The sequence below is a fragment of the Symphalangus syndactylus genome, chromosome 18, assembly GCF_028878055.3.
Source record: "Symphalangus syndactylus isolate Jambi chromosome 18, NHGRI_mSymSyn1-v2.1_pri, whole genome shotgun sequence".
NCBI classification, from domain to species: domain Eukaryota; kingdom Metazoa; phylum Chordata; class Mammalia; order Primates; family Hylobatidae; genus Symphalangus; species Symphalangus syndactylus.
In genome coordinates, this window is record NC_072440.2 from 111,262,045 (window position 1) to 111,283,054 (window position 21,010).

At 45.0% G+C, this 21,010-nt stretch overlaps 1 protein-coding gene across 6 annotated transcripts in view; it reads right to left on the bottom strand.

Annotated features, from left to right (window-relative positions):
• Positions 1-9,206, bottom strand: part of SNTG2 (syntrophin gamma 2) — a 400,470-nt gene extending 391,264 nt beyond the window's left edge. For all 6 annotated transcript variants that reach the window (XM_063622870.1, XM_063622867.1, XM_063622865.1 and 3 more), the window contains exon 1: positions 9,082-9,206. In XM_063622870.1, coding sequence (XP_063478940.1) covers positions 9,082-9,153 — 72 coding nt within the window. In that variant the 5' untranslated portion in view covers positions 9,154-9,206. The remainder of the gene's footprint in view (positions 1-9,081) is intronic.
• Between the last annotated feature and the right edge of the window lie 11,804 nt (positions 9,207-21,010).

Here is a 21,010-nt window from a genome sequence, read left to right on the forward strand (position 1 = left end):
ACAGATACCATGCCACTATTCATACAAACATCAAAGGAATAAAGGAAATATATTTACTCCAAAGAAGGTGACAGGAAGATTCGAATCGCATCTCTGAAGGTTCCCTCCAGCTGCAGAGCGGCACCCGAAATGCAGCCTCCAGCCCCGGGTCAGCAAGGCAAGGCCTGCACCATGCAATTCTGTGACCCTGGCCTGCTCCGTTCACCTTCTCCATTCAGCCCAAGGCCAGTAAAGCAAAGGCCGCCCTGAGACTTTGCACAGCCCACTGCGGGAACACCACACCCCGAGGCAGCCCCCTGAACCAGGCGACCCTAGCGCAGCTGAACCCTGGACTTCCCCCCGACTCCAGGCCTCCCTGACCCCCTTCCTCCTGCCAACATGGAAATTACAAATCTAAAAGCATTCTGATTCCACCGTGATTAAAACCAAAAGAATCTGTAGGTCACGACAAAATTTGATAAAGCTTTGGAAGAAAATAATTGCAATACATAAAGTTCATAGCATTGTCATAGATCTGTGCTGGTCTTCTCCTCAATTCAATAGGGAAGAGTTGCTTTCCTAGTGGGTTTGTATCTTGTTCTGATAGGAAAGCTTTCAGTTTACCTCCTTTTTTCAGCTACTAGATTTTCCTCTCTATTCCATTACTAAATTTACAGTATTATTCAACATAGAAATTAATTTTTAATATAATTAAACCTTATATAAGTGTTATACATTACAAAATATATTACAATTTGTTCTATTTCATTTTGTTGCTACAAAGAATAAATGTATTTTATATACAGAGAAAGAGTGGTCTTATCTGTGTGTGAGTCATTATCCTTTATTATCTTTTGTTATTAGCAGTTTCAGAGTTTGGTTCTAATTTCTTAACTCCTAGCCAAGCATCATTGTTTTAGATATCGTACTATCCCAAAATTTTGACTGTCATAAGGCATGTTTGATACTGTAACTCCTAACATCAAAATATTAAAATATGTAAGAAATAGTACATTTTACTGTACTACATCTAGGAAGCTAAAATAGAAAATAACTTGGAAGTCCACATGATTTTTTTCATATCTCTCTGGATTTCAAATGAACCACTTTTAAAAAAAAGACCATTTATTTAGATTATAATGTATTTTGGTTACAAATTCATGTTCTCAATACCTTTCAAATTCTTAACACCAATTTAGATAATGGTGACTTTAGAGGTTTTCTTTTTTTTCATTTTTAAAGCAATTACAGTATAGGTAATTGATAAAGCTTCTGCTAGTTCAGCTTCAATAAAATGTCATATCTTTGCAGAGTTTTTTTTTTTTATGAAAAATCCATCTTGAAGCACCAAATCTGGAGAATATCACATAGATACTCTGCATATCTCAACATCATTTCTCTGCTATGTGTGTGGGGAGGGGCTGCATGAGCTGTTGCCATCTACTAGACTTATGAACTGTTCCCATTTTGTACGACAACCTCAATTATAATAAAACGGTTGTATATTCCTCCTGATTCTGATTTCCTAATTCCTGTTGTTATCCTTTTGTCTCACAAGCAATGACCACTTAAAGCAAACGCATTTGGGGCCATTTCTCAGCCTTTGCACGTGGCATAGAGACGTCTCTCTCACAGTCAGACCCCCAGGGGCTGCAGCCACCATGGGGACCACCCCTCACCTGCCGTCTCTACGGTCTTACGTGTAGATGGGGAGCATCGCAGTACCCCAGGGGGGTTAAAGGAATGAAGGCCTCCAAAGGGCTCTTAGTACCTAGTAGATGTTAGCAATTAGGTAAGTTCTTCTAACCTGGGGGTACTGGGCTCAAATTCCCTATATTTCTAAGAAGATATTCCCTAAAAGCTGTATTACTTACGTAAAAAGACTGATTAGCTTCCCATGGCTGCTATGACAACATTTCCTCAAACTTAGTGGCTTAAAACAATGCACATTTATCTCCTCACAGTTCTGGAAGCCAGAAGTCCAGGATCAAATTCCTCCAGAGGCTCCAGGAAGCCTCCTTCCTGCCTCCTCTGGCTCTGGTGGCTGCAGGTGCCCCTGGCCTGTGACTGCGTCTCTCCCGTCTCAGTCTCAGTACCAGCCTCGCCTTCTGTGTGCCGGTCTCTAAACTCCATCTCCTCTCGCTTATAAGGGGACATGGACTTGTACTTAGGGGCCACTCAAATAATTTAAGGATCCTTCATCCAAGATCCTTAAAGACAAATGTTGCACGACCTCATCTATAGAAGAGGGAACACGTTTCAGCTGCCCTGTGCTGTTTCGTGTCTGCTTGTCTAGAATTTGCCGCTCAGGCAGTCAGGGCCCCACTGGCCTGGTCTGAGAGGTGTTCTACTTTATTTTTATCTCTAGCTTCCAGCTCTGTGTGTGGCAATTAATAGGTACTCAATCATTCTTCTCTAAATTCTGCATGCCTGTGTCTGCACATATGTAAGGTGCATCATGATAAAGCATTTCTCCAAATGGCACTTAATCATCACCAAACCCCCATTTTTCAAAAGAAGGCCTGAGACCCACAGCTACTTCCCACCACCGTTCCCCATCCGTTGCTCCCCCTCAAGCAGGGAGGTGGTAAAATCTCTAGTGTTTCCGAGGAGGTAATACAAAGGCTGGACTTTCTCTACCTTGCTGCAGACCATGATCGTTTTAGGAATAAAACCAGACTTGGATTTCTTTCAAGACCATATGAACTATGCTAACTACAACCAAGTTAGCACACGTTTCTAAAAACACTGCATCTAACTCATCGGGTTCTGGATGTCCCCAGGTTTAAGGTATAAGAAGTAATTTCATATTTCTCAGTACATAATGAAAACTTAATAATGTAAAAAGGCGAACTGACAGAGCCATTTGGTAAAATACAATTATCTGCAGAGAAATCATTAAGGATAATCTTGAGCAGGATACAGCTGAGAAATAGAATAAATTATATTTACCATTAAATTTATGCTGATGTGGAAAATTAAAATCAAAATATAGCTATTCTAAAAATATGAAAGCACAATTTTACTTAAATCCAAATAAACTGATCATAAATATACATTATCAGTTCAAAAACCAGAAATGGAACTTTCTCTCTAGTTCATAGAAACACATACATCTAATTCAGATATATACTTATTGGCTCAACTGACACATGGGTCAGCTACCACGCAGCGGGGCAGAACCGAGTTCCCCGGGCTGGGGCTGTGTCCTTCTGAAAGCGGCCCCTTCCACGGGCTCACAGCAGCAGGGGACCCAGGTGCCACTTCCCTCCTAGACGCCCGACTGAGATGGGCCCATTCACAGCCACGGGTGGGCCGGGTCCCTGGGGGAGCGGGTCTTCTGCAGGAAGGGGCATGGGTTGGCGGGGCAGGTGCTGCGCCAGGTGAGATGCAGCCTCCAGGAGAGGCAGCTGAGCAAAGGCCCTGGGCCGGGGCAGGCAGCCCTCCACGCACCCAGCCAAGGTGTGTGAAGGCCCAAGGGAGGAAGGATGCAGCCACGGGGTGGGCGGTTATGTTCCAGCCTGGGAAGGGCAGAACGCAACCCTGCTCCAGGCTGAGCTGCAGAGAGGAGTTTTGGAAATGTCCACGTAGAATGCCCAGCAGGGGCAGGCGCAGGGGCAGGGGCAGGGGCAGGGCAGGGGGAGGTGCAGGGGCAGGCACAGAAGCAGGGGCAGGGGCAGGGCACGGGCAGGCCAGGGGCAGGGCAGGGGCAGGGCAGGCGCAGGGGCAGGGCAGGGGTAGGTGCAAGGCAGGAGCAGGGGCGGGGCGGGGGGTGGTGGGTGCAGGGCATGGGCAGGGGCGGGGCAGGGGTAGGGGCAGGTGCGGAGCGTTTGGCACAAGTCAGGGGCAGGGGCAGTGCAGGGGTACGGACAGGGGCAGGGATAGGTGTGGGGCAGGGGCAGGGGCAGGGGCCAGCACAGTCACAAGGGCAGGGGCGGGGCCAGGGCAGATGCAGATGCAGGGGCAGGGGCAGGCGCAGGGAAGGCTCTGAGGCAGGGCCGGGGGCAGTGGTAGATGTGGGCCCTTGGCCTCCCTGGCACCAGCATCTAAAAGGAGGGTAGCTGGGACCCCAGACTACGGGAGGCCTCCCCGTTCGGAGTGAGAGGACTTGCTGCCAAATCCAAAATAAGTGATGATTTTGTTCAGAATAACTGGCAGCTGTATACCACTTCACAAATGCAGATTATTTTCTAAACACCAGCTCACCGAACAGAAATGTTCTTCCATGGAATCTGAGTGCGTCCCCGTAGCTGCGCCCTTACCTATAATAATTTATGAACTACACAATAAAATATCTGCAACTATAAGCATTCTTTACAGAAGTGGAATTTAATTCTTGCACAGGACTTGTCATTTAAACTATTTTGATGAAGGTAGGAGTAATTACGGTGATTTCCTGGTCAGTCCACACTGACCAGGAAAAGTAAATTTATAAAATGGAGGCTACTAAGCACGATATGTAGGACACTTGATTCTAATGTTCTATGTGATTGTTTTTATAATAACACAATTCAGTGCCATCATCAAATGATGTTCACCCAAATGTCGAGTGAATGTTGGTACCTCCCAGAGCTGATACTCAGAATCTTGACAGTGGAGGGTCACCTGTTTCATTAACAGGAATGCAGATTATTGCAAAATAACAGGCCACGCACTGATCTAGGTTTGAAGTCAAGAGAAGTGAATGACATGCAGTTTCTTTACAAAGTATGACAGATAAAACAGAATTAAAACTTAGCAGTTTAGGAGTTAGCAGACTGTGAAGTTTAATACTTTATACACTAAAAATATAACTTTACATTTAATAAATGTTTAGAACAGTATCCCCTAAATAAGAAGCATATTCACTTTCTTAAATCCAAAGTCTTTGCTAAATTAAAATATAACTAGTTTATAATCATATTTTACAGGATGTAAAAACGTAGACTCCTTAAAAAGCAAACTATTTTACCATGTAATTCTAATTGCAAAATCACATCCTCATATTCACAGCACTGTTAACAGTATTTATTAAAATATGCAAGGGGGGAAAACAGGAAGGTTCAGGCTGATGGGGTGAAGAAGCGACACGGTCCCTGGAAGGCAGCCAGAAATGGGTGAGCTTTCGGGGGCCTTCTTGTTTAGAGGGGTGGAGGATGAAGAGCCACAGGCTGGGGTCAGTCCTCAGGTGAGGGATTACGCCCACACAGGGGAGCTTAGCATTTAATACAGAAATAGACAGGATAACCTCGGCTTCCTGAGTTTTACGTGGAACTTTAGTATGGACTAGGGGAAAGTGACATCTAGTGTTAGCTGAAAATAATCCAAAGTCGACTATTCAAAACTACAGTCATGACAACATGCGGTAACCAGCTGGACAACAATGACAAGTACACACCAGTTCCAGGTCCATTTTCCATGAAATCCTGAGTGCATTTTTCCTCCAAAAGCATGTTCTTAACCTCCCTTGTTGTGTCCCACTCAACAAAAATACCTCTAGAATCTAATTAGAGTGAGTTTCTGAGGGATTCGGAATCAGATACAAAGTGACCTTCAGAACCCAAGCACACATTCCACAGGTGAGAAGCCAGAGCCAGAGAGGACGGCGGTTCCCAAAGTGGGGGTTCTCCGAGTTCCCTGGAACCCTAATCTCCCTCCTTCCCTCTCCATTTCCACAAGCACCTGCCTGTGCCTGCCCCATGCCCAGCAGCGCAGGAGCTAGGGGTGCGCAGCAGAGCCTGACAGCAGCTCCCCTTTGGGGTCCCTCGTGTGCCTGCTGTCCCATGCTACATGAGCTAACAGGAAAGCCAGAAAATCACACTGCTTAGTAAGTCTAACCTGAATATACCCATTTAGTAAATAGGAGGCGTGCTGTGCAAACACATCCTCTTCTCACCAAGAACTACGGCGCCAGCCCCTCTGCCAACTCGCTCAGAGCCTCATGGGGTATCTTGGGAAGCAGATCTAAATTAAAACTGAAGCTTAGGCCGGGCGCGGTGGCTCACGCCTGTAATCCCAACACTTTGGGAGGCCGAGGCGGGCGGATCACGAGGTCAGGAGATCGAGACCATCCTGGCTAACACGGTGAAACCCCGTCTCTACTAAAAATACAAAAAATTAGCCAGGCGCGGTGGCGGGCGCCTGTAGTCCCAGCTACTAGGGAGGCTGAGGCAGGAGAATGGCGTGAACCTGGGAGGCGGAGCTTGCAGTGAGCCGAGATCGCGCCACTGCACTCCAGCCTGGGGGACAGAGCGAGACTCCGTCTCAAAAAAAAAAAAAAAAAAAAAACTGAAGCTTAAATGCCTTGTCTACAGTCATCACCCATAAAGATATCCAGAGACAAGAAGCTGTTGCTCCACATACACCATTCAGAAAACAAGGCAATTTTAACATCCCATATTGGAAAAAAACAAAAAACAAAAAAAAGGCACACTTTTCTTAATTGGACCTCATTCAACTATTTACTGGGGAACATGTCTCCGTGTCTCCTGGTAAAATCAGGTAACTGCCTGCTTTATAATGCGTGAATTTTGCTTATGATGTCATAGACATCAACAGAAATTCTACAGTTGAAATTAAAGATGAGTCAGCAAGGATCAGAAACATAACCAAAGCATAGAAGGAATGGGTAACCTTCTTAGGAACTCAGATGCTTCATTCATCTCATGCAGCAATTCATATCTGTAAACAGATGATTAAGTGGTGCCCTTACCAAATGCAGCTTTAAAATGACCTAAGGTGTTCTCCCCCTTCAATGGGCAAACTCATCACATAAATGGGCATGTTCCTGGCTCATGCCAATAATTCCTCCAGCGCCCCAGACTGAAGAAGTGTTGTCATTTAAAAGCAGCAAATGTGCTGTAAACATCAACCAATAGTAGTCTTTGAAGCTAGAAGCAAGACATACTTAGCACATTGTACTGATGGTTGTTTGCCAGTGGGATTTCACCCCCCAAATCCAGGTATGGTCAGAGACAGAGCTCCATGAACTCACTTAACTTAGAAAAAAACATCGGGAACAGGCACTTGAAAGGCGAAACAAAATGGTTCTGCTACCGAACACGAGACCTTCAAACGTGGCCAAATTGCATGATTCAAACAAGCAGTCATGATAAAGAATGTGTATAGTTTTGACTGCAGATAGAAAAAATAAAACTAGAAATACAAGATTTAGAAAAGACTTTCCTCTTTTTCTAGTTAAAAGCACCAAGTTCTCTTAACGGAAATGATTAAACAATTACACAAGTTGAATAATATTATGCAGTTATGGTAAGAAAATAATTCTGCACAGTTGTCTCTGCCATTAAGCAAGGATGACATTGTATGCTAAGAACATTCATGTTTTCAAGACAAATCTGCCAACACCGATACTTAACAGATTCGTTTTAAATACATAAGAATCTGAGCTAACATGACCATGCACTGGTGTCTAAGGTAGGCTTAGCACACACCTAATTACTTATGACTGCAAAGTTAGGAGTCTTGCTCTTAAAATGCTCCACCTTATTGTAATACTAGGCCTCCAACGCCAAAAAAAAGTTTCTTTCAATACAATTCAGGCAGGCTGTTTCAAATAATCAAGGTCCTTATTACAAAGAAAGCGCCAATCACATCTTGTAGCAAACAGGTGGGCAGAGGCCACCCTTGACTGGAAAACATCCAATTTAGCACCTTAATTAACACTGAGCACAAAGGAGAGCATTTACTAGAATACGCGCAGTTGCTTTATTTGTTGACGTTATTGCCAATAACTCATCAAGTGGGTTAATTATGAAGTATGATGAATCCACTTCAAAGCTTCCGCTATAATTACAATGATTAAAAAACAAGAATTGCTTTGCTCGAATGTCTCCAGAAAAATGAACAATCCCTAACCATGGGAGGGCGTCATTTTAAAGCTGAAGGCAGTGACCAGACGGAAAGCCTGTGATTCCACAGCGCCTGCAGTTTTTACTGCAGTTTATTTCCAGGTAATCCCCGCATATTTTCTCGGGTTTGATTACCATGGGCAACAGTGGGATAGCTACTCATATTACAAAGTACTCAAGAAACAAACACCCACATTTTACATGAAATTTAATTTTCATATTTTGTAGTAAAAGCCCAGAAAGGTACGACTTGAATGAAGATGCATCTATCTCTATATAGAATTTTTTTTAACATCACACAATAGCTACGACCACAGTCCTAGTTTAGAATCATTATTATGACAATAGGAATTTGCAGCAGCCCTCAACCTGTGGCCTTCTGAACCCTCTCCCTGCTGTCCTATAAGGGAGGGCTATTACTGGTCGCTCCTGGGACTGGGAGCTCCTGGGGAAGGAACCCTAAAGGAGTGGTTGTCAATGCATTTTCACGAACAGCCGCGCTCCTCGGCAGCCTCCTAGGGCTGGGGTGGCCACGTGCTCCCTTAAACTGTTTTCGCAACTCGGGGCTGTGCTGTGGGTGGCAACTTGAAGCTTTCCAAGAACTTTCCGTTTTTCTTTGAGCCAACATTTCTGTTTTCTGGCAATCAATAGTTATTTAAAAATAAGAAGGTGAGGAGGGAGTTATTTAGGGTGGGAACTAGAATAGACTTCAAAAAAGTAATCCGTATTACCCGGTTGGCGTCCCAGCGGCTCCCCGAATGGCCGAGAGCCCCCAGCACCTGCCGAGCCGCGCCACGCACCTGGCCAAGCTCACTCTGGCCACCTCAGACCTGGCCTGGGCGCCCGAAGGCTGCAGGGGGGACGCTCCGGTCCGCGCCACCGCCTGGGCCCGAAAGAGCCGCTCCTGGGAAGGAATGTGGGGCCAATCTCAAATCCCAAATTGTGGAAAGCGCTACTTCCCACGCAGTAAAGGGAAGCCCAGGCGCCTCAAAACCAAGCCTTGCAAGACTCTGGAAAAGCAAAGCTTCCAAGTTTCCAGTAAGACACTGGGCTGGAGGGAGCAGAGCGGCCAGGGGGCGGGTGCCCACTGCGTCCCGGGGCTCCGGCGCCCACCCTCCGGCCAGCCGTCCCCGGAGACAGGGAAGGGGGTCGCGGGGAGCGAGGCGGCGTGGAGGGAGGAGGGGCGGAGGGAGAAAGGCGCGAAGGAGAAGGAAGAGGGGCCGGGGGTGCAGGGGCGCTGAGGGGCCGCACTCACCCGCGCAGGCACCAGCAAGCAGCCCTGGCGTCCGCGGGGGGCGGCCGGGGGCGGGGGTCCCTCGGTGCTCATCGCCGCCCCTGCAGCTGGGTCCGCGCTCCGGGCCGGCCAAGCTCAACGCCAGGACCCCGCCCGAGCCTCCCAGGACGCCGCCAGGCGCCGCGTCCGCGCCCCTCTGCCGGCTCCGGCTCAGGCTCCACCGGGGCGCAGGGCTGGGGAACCGGAGCTCCGCCCGCCGCCCAGGAGCACCGCCCCCGCAGACCCGCCCCGGGTGAGGGAGGGGCCGGGCGCGCACCCGAGGGGAGGGCGGCGAGCGGGGATCAGCCGGAGTCCGGAGAGGGGCGCTCCCACGGGGCGGGAAACCGGCGCGCGACTCCGGGGGAAGTGCCAGGATGGGGGGACAGGGGCGCTCCCGCGGGGGTGGAGGGGGGACCATCGCGGGGCCGGCGGGGCAGGGGCCGGCGCACGAGGCTGGAGGCGGGGAGCGCGCGCTTCTACCCGGGCTGGGTCCGAGGTCCGCAGCGCATAGTGGCGGCGGTGGGTGGGTGGATGGGGGGCACCTCCGCTCCCTTGGGGCGCAGGCGGCCGCGCCCTGGACCAGCTTGACGACCCCTCCCCGCCGCCCCGCCTCCCTGGCCAAAGGTTCTCAGCTTCTAATCAGGGACATTTCTAGTCCACAGCCTTGAAGCCATGGGTTCTCCCCGGCCCTCTGAAGCCGCCACACCTGTGCCCAGCCGGCCGCATCCTCAGACCTTTCCCCACGGCGTCTCCCCAGCACTTGGAGAAGCAGCGCAGGGCCCCGAGGACGGCTGGCCCAGAGAAAAGATACCGAAGCTCCAACTTTCCCCAACCCCGCTCCCCTCTTCCTTCCACCCTCCCTTCCCGCCCCCAAAGCTCGGGGGCCCCATCCCGCCTCCGGGCCGCGGAGTCTCCCGAACCCTGCGGGGACCCGGCGCTCGACGGTGCCCTCCTGGGGCGCACGGGGCTGGGGCGGGAGCGGGGAGACCCGGTGGGGAGGGGACCCCAGATCTCAGACGCCCTCGGAGACGGCGGTTCCCGCTGTTCATTCAGGTTTGTGCCAAAGGAGCCTCACAGATGCACTATTGGGTTTGGTAGACTCAAATCGTCTTGTTTGAATGTAAATGAAAGTAAGTTTAGGATAAATTCCAGTGCGGCGGGGGAGTGAGGGGGCAGGCAAGGCTACCCACATTTTTAAAAAGAAGCCAGAGCGTATTTTTCTCCCTTTCCAAATCCTCCGCCCCCTAGTCCTCCGGCCGAGGCACGAGCGCGCATCGCGGAGGCCAGGATGCCCGTTTCATTCCCTCTCCACGGCAAGGAAAAGCAGCGAAATCTGAGCTCTTCAGAGGTTAACCCTATCTCGGAGCAGAATGTGACGCATTGTAAACAAATAAATATTGAAAACTCGATGTTAAACACTTTACTTTTTCTGACTCCGTCTTCCTTGACCCCCGAGCAGACCTGGGTTTCGAACACAGACGCCCTTCCCCATTTCTCTATTCTCTGTATTCCTGTTTCGCCTGCAGGGCAATCTGCCAGCACTTCTTAGCACTCAGTTTAACCAGAGGACGAGCTCTTGAATAGCAAAAAACAGGTCTTTTTATACCTGGCACAGTGCCTGTTACAAAATATGCTTCTTGGGTGAATTGGTAAAAAAATATTGTATTACTTTTTATTTGTAGCAAAACCTAGAATAAGAAAAAGTACAAGAAATTGTTTGCCTTTAAGTTGCATTTTTAAAAGAGTGTGCATATAATCTCTGAGAAATTAAATGTCTACAAATACATAAAGATATTGTCTCATTACCTTGCAAAGGGACATTCTATTCCAGGGCCTGAAGAAGGAAAAACAGCGTGTTGCATGCATGAATGTTGACTTTGAGAGACAAGTTTTTGTTAAAATTTTATCATTAAATGAATAGACACATATATTTTTGTTTTTCAGACCAAAGGTAATCGTTAATTCATTTGTAAAATAATGTGGTTTTCGCTGACAATCTCTGCAATCCTTTCTATAATAAAATTTTGTGATTCCATGACTTCGTAGGCGCTCTGGGGCTGCTTTTGAAAGGCTAATTAATTCAAGTTTTAACTGCCTATCTGGTTTTATGCATCTGTGTTAGGACGGCACGTAAGAGTTACTTTGCTTTATTTTAAATACTAGGGTTCTACTGCGATAATAATAACAATAAAAAGTAAAACCCTGACTATCCTGAAACTCTGCAAGGGAATGTCCCCCATGAGGTTACCAAAATTCAACTTTCTGGTTTTTGTGATGAGTATAGCTTTGATTCTGAGATGTGTCTAAAACCAGTTGCAGTTGGTGTCTCTTTATTAACTTTTAACTTTGAAATAATCCTGCATTTACAGAAACTTTGTAAATGTAGTACAAAAAACTACAGTAACCCCTCACCCTCAACGGATGTGTTCCGAGACCCCCAATGCCTGCCTGATACTGTGGATAGTACTGAACTGTGTATATATATGCATCAATTGCTGGCGGAATTGATGTATGTGGCCTAGACAAACTGGACAATGCCCTGGTCAAAAGGCAGGAGCAATGAGGTTGTATTTGAAGGTAAAAATACAACCTTGGGGCCAGGCACGGTGCTTCACACCTGTAACCCCAGCAATTCGGGAGGCTGAGGCAAGTAGATTGCTTTGAGCTCAGGTGTTTGAGACCAGCCTGGGCAACATGGTAAAACCCCATCTCTACAAAAAAATACAAAAATTAGCCAGGCCTGGTGGCATGCACCTGTGGTCCCAGCTACTAGGGAGGCTGAGGCTGGAGAATCCCTTGAACCCCGGAGGCGGAGGTTGCATTGAGCCGAGATCATGCCACTGCACTCCAGCCTGGGCAACAGAGTGAGACCTGGTCTTAATAATAATAATAATACAACCTTGGCCTTGTCATTTTTGTAGTAAACATATTCAGAATGGCCAGGTACGTCGTCTGTTACTAATGAGACTTTATATTCCAACCTTCCCCCTTCCAAGGCTTTGGGAGGAAGTAGTGGTGGAGCCCTTCCATAAACATGGTGGTTACGCTTTCTGGTTATGTTGCCCGAACGCAAGCAGGTAACGTTTGTTTTTCGAGCAGAAGTGTTCCTTTCTGTGTGCACCACACCTGGCTTGGCCACGCGTCCTACAGCATTGCACACGACACAGGGTAAATCAGCCCGTCAGTGTTTTATGCCCTGGGGCCTTCTTTGCACTTTCAAGAACGTCGGTTCTGTTGGGTATCTTCTTCCAGAGGAGCCTGGTCTCACTGCAGTTGAAGACTTGCTTTGGATGGCATCCTTTCCCCTTAATCAACTTCAGCTCCGCCAGAAATACGGCAGCAGCTTCCTCACTGGCAAACACAGCCTCTCCAGTTTTTTGTTTTTTGTTTTTCATGACAAGCCCACTCCTAAATCAGTGTAGCTATGCCTCACTTGCCATGAACTGCTCAGTGTCACCCACTTCAGGGGACTGACTGCTGAAGTCTTTCCATGGGATTGTGCTTTCTGCGCTGACGTGCCCTCGGTGGGAACACCTTTCCGCTCATGTCTTCTACCTACAAATTCAGCGTCTTTTCCGTCTTAACTAAGTACTTATCATCACTGCGGCCATAACATTTGCAGTTTGAAATGTGACAGCAAAACTAGCATGAATTTCTTTTTTTATTTTTATTATTATTTTTTATTTTATTTATTTTGAGATGCAGTCTCACTCTTGTCGCCCAGGCTGGAGTGCAGTGGCGTGATCTCGGCTCGCTGTAAGCTCCACCTCACTGGTTGAAACAATTCTCCTGCCTCAGCCTTCTGATTAGCTGTGATTACAGGTGCCCACTACCACGCCAGGCTGATTTTTTTGTATTTTTAGTAGAGATGGGGTTTCATCATGTTGGCCAGGCTGGTCCCAAACTCCAGACCTCAGGTGTTCCCCCTACCTCGGCCTCCCAAAGTGCTGGGATTACAGGCGTGAGCCACCATGCGCAGCTGGGTTTCATTTTTTAATTAGCTTAAAATACTTTCTGGACTGACAGCCTTATGCGAACATCCTTTATATTGCTTGAATTGCTAACTGACCCTGTGCCCCCTCCAGGCATAGTCTTAGTTCTGCAACAAAGACCTATTACCTTCCTGTTTCACACTTGGTTACCATTGTGTAACTAGTTTTTCTGCCCCAAGAAGTTTCATTCTTGCCACACTGAAAATCTTAACAATTTCATCATACATTTTTTTCCTTTCCTTATTAAAGGGAGAACTTTCACTTTTTCACTTAAGGAAGCACGTTACGGCTTCTCTTTGCCCTAGTCTTTTTGGGGCCAATACTGAATAAAATAAGCAAGACTTGAACAGAAGCACTGTGCTACCTGGACAGTCAATTTATAACCCAGACAGCTAATAAGTGTCAGGATGTGTGGCGCACACAGTGAATTCACGGTACAGAGAAGGCGTGAGGATTCACCATGCCTCTCAGAACAGGGCACAACTCCACTCTTATTAACTGAGAGGGCAATTTACATCCTGCATCGGTGTGAGGATTTGCCATGCTTCTCAGGGCACAACTTCACTCTTATGAACTGTTTATTTCAGGAAATTTTTATTTAATATTTTCAGACTGCAATTGACCACAGGCACCTGGGACCACAGAAAGTGAAACCGCACATAGCTGGGGCTGCTGTGCCCTTGATCTTTCACTCAAGTCCCAGGTAATACTCTGTTTCTCTCTATTCATATGCAGATTACTTTCCATGAAAACTGTTCAGAGTGATTTGCAGAAATAATGTGCCATTTCCAGTAAGTACTTAACAAATGTTTGTAAAAAATCAAAAGCACTGTCATGCATGCACAGAGTATACTCATCACTTCCATTCTGTCCTGGTACTGGAAGTCTTAGCCTAGCACTTAGGCAAAAGAAGGAAATAAAGGGCAACCACGCTGGAAAGGAGGAATTCAAATTGTCCTTGCTTGCAGAGGAGTTGGTATTACATACAGAAAACCCTAAAGACTCCTTCAAAAAGTTGTTAGAACTAATTAATAAGCACATTCAGTAAGGTTGCAGAACACAAAGTCAACACACAAATATCTGTGGAGTTTCTATACATGAATAGTGAGTAATCTGAAAAAGAAATCAAGAAAACAAGCCCATTTATAGTAGCTACAAAAAAACGATACTTAGGCATCAATTGAACCAAAGAAGTGAAAGATCTCTGTGCTGAAAACCATAAAACGTTGATGAAAGAAATTGAAGAGGACTCAAATAAATGAAAAGATATCTTGTATTTGTGGATTGGAAAAATTAATATTGTTAAAAAGTCCATATGACCCAAAGTGATCTACAGGCTCAATGCAATTCCTATCAAAATACCAATGTCATTCTTCCCAGAGATAGAAAAAAAAAATTCTAAAATTCCTATGGAACCAAAAAAAAGCCTAAGAGCCAAAGCAATCTTGAGGGAAACAAAAGCCCACGCTGAAATAAGAATTCAGCGGGACTTGTTTCCCAAGACAACAGGTCACATGACTCCACTAATAAGACCAGAGACAGTAGAGAAACCAGCTAAAGCCAGCTAGAACCAAGACGGCAACAGAAATGACCTTTGGTCGTACTCATTGCTTATTATTTCTCTGATTATAATGCATTAGCATATGAAACACATGTCCACCAGCACCATGGCAGTTTACAGATGCCATGGCAATGCCCGGAAGTTACCCTGTAAGGGGGAGAAACCCCAGTTCCAGGAGCTCTCCACCCCTTTCTCTGAAAACTTATGAATAACTCACCACTTGTCTAACATATAATGAAGAAATTGTGCTAAGACAGCCAGGTAGCAGCAACCCTGGAAATACCCTTCCTGTAGTCTTGCCCTACTCTGCCTGTGGAGTGGCTCCTTTTGCTCCTTTGTTTCCTTAATAAATTTGCTCTTGCTTTTCTCTGCCACCTCACTCTTGAGTTCTTTCCTGTGCTAAAGCAAGAACCCACTTGGCCTCCTAGGCTGAGCCCCAGTTTTGGAGATCACCCTGTGGCAACACCACTTGACTTCAAAATATACCACAAAGCTGTAGTAATTAAAACAGCATGGTATTGGTATAAAAACAAACATGCAGACCAAAGAAACAGAATAGAAAGCCCAGAAATAAATCCACACATCTACAATCAAGTGATTTTTGACAAAGACACCAAGAACACATAGTGGGGAAAGGACCACCTTTATAAATGGTGCTGAGGAAACTGGATAGCCACATGCAAAAGAATAAAACTGGACCCTTATCTGTCACCACTTAAGATCAACTCGAAATGGATTAAATACTTGAATGTGAGATGCCCAAACTATGAAATGACTGGATTAAATATTTGAATGTGAGACCCCCAAACTATGAAACTACTAGAGGAAAACATAGGGTGAACACTTCATGACCTTGGACTGAGCAAGGACTTTTTGGATTAGTCCTCCAAAGCATAATCAACAAAAACAGAAATAGACAAATGATATTCCAAAAACTAAGAAGCTTTTGCACAGCAAAAGAAACAATCAACAGAGTGAAGGAAAGACTGACTGAATGGAAGAAAATTTTTGCAAATTCCACATCTGGCAAAGGTCTATTATCCAGAATATATAAGGAACTCAAACAATAGCAAAAATCTAAGTAATCTGATTAAAAAACGAGACAAAAACCTTATTAGACATGTCTCAAGAGAAGACATACAATTGGTCAACGGGTATATAAAAATGTGGTCAACATCAGTATCACTAATCATCAGGGAAATATGAATCAAATCATAATGATCTATCACCTCACACCTGTTAGAATGGCTTTTATCAAAGAGACAAAAGATAATTGCTGGAGTGGGTGTGGTGAGAAAAGAACACTTGTCCGCTGTTGGCGTGGATGTAAAGCACTACTACCACTATGGAAAACAGCAGGGAAGTTTTTCAAAAAATTGAAAAATAGAACCACCATATGATCCAGCAATCCTACTACTGGATCTATATCCAAATGAAAGGAAATGTGTGTGTTGAAGAAATATCTGAACTCCCATATTTATTGCAGCACTATTCACAATAGCTGAGATGCAGAGCTACCTAACTGTCCAACAGTGGATGAATGAATAAAGAAAATGTGGGTTGTATGTGTGAACTCCAAAAATCCGAGGCAGGTCTCAGTTAAATTAGAAAGTAATATTTTGCCAAGGTTGAGGATGCCCACCCGTGACACAGCCTCAGGAGGTCCTCATGACATGTGCCCAAGGTGGTCAGAGCACAGTTTGATTTTAGACATTTTAGGGAGACATGAGACATCAATCAACATGTGTAAGATGAACGTTGGTTTGGCCTGAAAATGAGGGACAACTCCAAGCAAAGGCAGGAAGACTTAAAGCAGGGAAGGGGCTTCCAAGTCACAGGTGGATAAGAAGCAAATGGTTGCATTCTTGCATTCTTTTGAGTTTCTGATTAGCCTCTCCAAAGAAGGATATCAGATATGCATTTATCTCAGTGAGCAGAGGGGTGGCTTTTTTTTTTTTTTTTTTTTTTGAGACAGAGTCTCACTCTGTCACCCAGGCTGGAGTGTAGTGGCACGATCTTGGCTCACTGCAAGCTCCACCTCCCAGGTTCATACCATTCTCCTGCCCCAGCCTCCAAAGTAGCTGGGACTACAGGAGCCTGCCACCACGCCCGGCTAATTTTTTGTATTTTTAGTAAAGATGGGGTTTCACCATGTTAGCCAGGTTGGTCTTGATCTCCTGACCTCGTGATCCGCCCGCCTCGGCCTCCCAAAGTGCTGGGATTACAGGCATGAGCCACTGCACCCAGCATAGAGGAGTGACTTTGAATAGAATGGGAGGCAAGTTGGCCCTAAGCCGTTCCCAGCTTGACTTTTCCCTTTAGCCTCTTGATTTTGGGGCCCCAAGATTTATTTTCCTTTCATATATACACAATGAGATCCTATTTAGCCATAAAAAAAAGAAGTCCAATCATTTGCAACATGACCTGGAGGACATTATGTTAAGTGAAATAGGCCAGGCACAGAAAGACAATTATCACACGTTCTTACTCATACATGGAAGCTTAAAAAGTTAATTCGATGGAGGTAGCGAATAGAACAGTGGTTACCAGAGACTGGGGCAGGGAGGAAAAAGCAGGGAATGGGGAGAGCTTGGTTAACAGGTACAAAGTTACAATTACAAAGGAAGAAAGTTCTGCTGGCCTATTGCATAGTAGGGTGACTACAGTCAACACTAAGGTATTGTGTCTCTCAAAATAGCTAGAAGAGAATGTTTTGAGTGTTCCTACCACAAAGAAATAGTGACGTTTGAGGTGATAGATACGCTTAGTACACTGATCACATTATGCAATGTGTACATGTACTGAAACATCACATCCTGCCCGATAAATATGTACAATTGTATGTCAATTAAAAATAAAAGCAAATTTAAAATCAGGAAATTTATCATTAATACCGTAAAGACAAACCACCTTCAAACTACACCGATTTTTCTAATAATATCTTTTCATAGCAATAATAAATACACGTACTTAACTAACTTTCCCTTTTTTCTACTTTCTTTTCGGGTTCAAGATCCAATTCGGGATCACGTTCTGCCTGTGGTTGTCTGTTCCTTTGATCTTCTTCAGTCTCCATCTTGATATTTTTGAAGAGTACAGGATTTCTTTCAATTTGTTTTGTTTGAACTTTCCTCATAACTGTATTCATTTGTACATTTTTTGACAGGAATATCACAGATGTGTCCTGGTATTCATAGTGCATCACACCAGAAGGCCCATTGTTAACCTGTCCCGATTCTGGTGATACTAACTTGATCATTTGTTTAGTGAGTGTCTGCCAGACTTATTTACTGTAAAATGAAATAATAAATATTTGAACTTATGGATTAGTAAATAATTGGCTGATAAATACATTAAGTGATTATAGCAAATATGTTTTGGGTTGTTTAATCCTGTACAACAAATCACCCTAAAATGCAACGGCTTAAAGCAGCTATCATGATTTACTGTCTCACACAGTTTCTGTGGATCATCAACTCAAGGTTGGCTAACCGAGGTGGTTCTGGTTCAGGGGGTCTGCGGAGATTGCAGTTGGGTATCAGCTGATACTGAAGTCATAGGAAGGCTGGACAGAGCCTCCAGGACTGGGTTTCACAGCAGCCTCACCAGGCTGGAAAGTGGGCATGGGCACCATTCTTGGGTCTTGGTGCTTCACCCCGTGGTACTCTCCACAGGGCTACGGAGCATCCTTACAGAATGGCCACAGCTTCCCTTAAAGCAAGGAGTTAAAGAGGTGGGGCTTCTGTGCCTTGGCCTGGCCTCAGAAGGCGCCTGCTATTACTGCCACCCACAGACACTGTAGGTCATGCTGGCCACCCAAGTCCCTGGGAGACACAAGTACATGGGCACCAGCAGGCACAGGTCTTCCCAGGTCCTATGAGGGGCTGGCCCGCTGTGCAAGTCACAAGTGGACACTCGAGTAATCCTTCGGTGGTTCTTCCTTGGATCAGTTACTGTAATGATGGTTGTCAAATGATGATTTTATAATCTCATCTTTCAACATTCGTTCCTTGGCATTCTATACCAATGTTTCTTTCATTCATTCATTCACTGACATGGACATGTGGGTTTCTTTTCTTCAATGGGGTATACTCCATTATTATATTCAGGCTCAAATTGTGCCAGATTTGGCCAATAAGATCCTCTTGGAGCCGAGGGCTGTGTCTCCTGACAAATTCTCTTCATTCTATGAAGAGAATGGTGTATGGTGCACCAGATTTTTATCACCTCTGTCTCTTTCACTTTCTCTTCCAGGCTCATCTCATAATTTTCTACCCGATTCCCAGTCTTCTTTCCAAGGAGTCTTCTACCCAGCCCTCTTTCCAAGGAGCTCTGATTCTTTTTTGTGAAGAGTGGCATTTAGAAGTTGAAAGCTAGGTGCCATATGGCCCATTGCTACTGAGCCACCTGACTTCTAGCTCCTCTTAGCAGATAGGGCCATGAATATATATGTATATTATATATATAATATATATTTTATATATACTATATATATGTGTTAGGGTTCTATAGAGGGACAGAATTAATAGGATAGATATAGATAAAGGGGAGTTTATTAGGTAGTAACTCACATGATCACAAGGTCCCACAATAGGCCGTCTGTAAGCTGAGGAGCAAGGGGAGCCAGTCTGAGTTCCAAAACTGAGGAACTTGGAGTCCAGTGTTCAAGGGCAGGAAGCATCCAGCATGAGAGAAAGACGGAGGCTGGGAGGTTAGGCCTGTCTCTCTTTTCACATTTTTCTGCCTGCTTGATATTCTAATCAAGCTGGCAGCTGATTAGATGGTGCCCACCCAGATTAAGGGAGGGCCTTTGCCTTTCCCAGTCCACTGACTCAAATGTTAATCTCCTTTGGCAACACCCTCACAGACACACCCAGGATCAATACTTTGCATCCTTCAAGTTGACACTCAGTATTAACCATCACTATACACACACACACACACACACACGTATACATATATGTATATATAATTGTTTATATTTAATATATACTTTTATTACATTTAATTTTATATGTAACCTATATTATTAAATATATTTATATTAATATATTAAGTATATGTTACATTTATATTAATATATAAGATATATATAAACAGGCATTTGTGTGTGCATGTTTATATATGAAAGATGGATATGCATGTATATCAAGAGTTCATACTTATTTCTTCATTTCCAGACCTTGACTGCAGTTTGTTCCAGCCATCCCTTCCCCATAGCTTGATCTCTTTTTCTCTCAGTGGCTCCCATTATCCTCAAATTTATTTACTTCCTTACTCCAGCCTCCATATCTAACCAAGCCCTCAGAATGGTAAGCCCTCTGCAGGCCTCGGGTCTGCTGGCTCCAGACTCGGAAGCCCCTCTCAGCCCCAGCTCACCATACACAGTCAGCTCCAGCCAGGCCTGGCCTGGCCTCTGCTCTGTGCTGGCCATGCCCTCCCTGCCACACAGCCCAACTGGTGGTTTGCGGACAAGGCGTGGATACTGCACCAGATTTTATCACCTCTGTCTCTGCTCCTCTGGAGGCTCAACATCTCCTTTCCAGCTTCATCAGAATGAGGGAGTGCTCCAGGCATGGCTTCCTTCCACTGTCTCTTCTGCATGGCTGCACCTGACCAGCTGAGCCCAGTGTTACCCCTCAGCCCTCCCTTGCTGGCTCCAACATTTGTGTGACCTGTAATGGTGCCCCCTGCACTGGGGAACTGTGTCTGCTCTTCTGCCTTTGTCTTGAGCAGATCCATCGGTGGTGTTTAAATTCTGTGGGTTTTATCAGAACTCCAACTTGTGGCTTGATTTATAATCTCAAAAATGGTTTTGTTTTCTGTTTATTAATTTTATTATTTTCTTCCACTTTTTACAGGCTCGTAATTTTTTCAATTATTGGAAATGGTACTCAGAGCATTCATTCTGACCTTTTTACTTTTCTAAAATATCCTTTCAATGCTATAATTTTCCTTTCAAGCTCAGTTTTTGTATTTTTTATAATGTTAACATTTTAATAGTTTTATATTTTTAGGTGACAAAATTCATATTAACATTTTTTATTCTTTTAACATTTTCAGTTCAAAAAGTATTATAATTTTCATTCTGATATGACAATTGAGTCAAATATACCAGTCACATTTTTCCTATTAGCCTAAAGACTAGTGATTTTTATCTGCTTATCATATCATTAACTGAATTAGAGAAAAAACAATCACGAGAAATACAGTTGTCAATTTTTATCACTATGACATGATAAAAGACATGCCATGTTTTTGAAAACCCTAAATTAAAAGATCTGGTGACAGGTCTCATCACTAACTTGATGTCGGAACTCATGAGCGTGAATGACATTTCTAGACACAGACCCTCTGC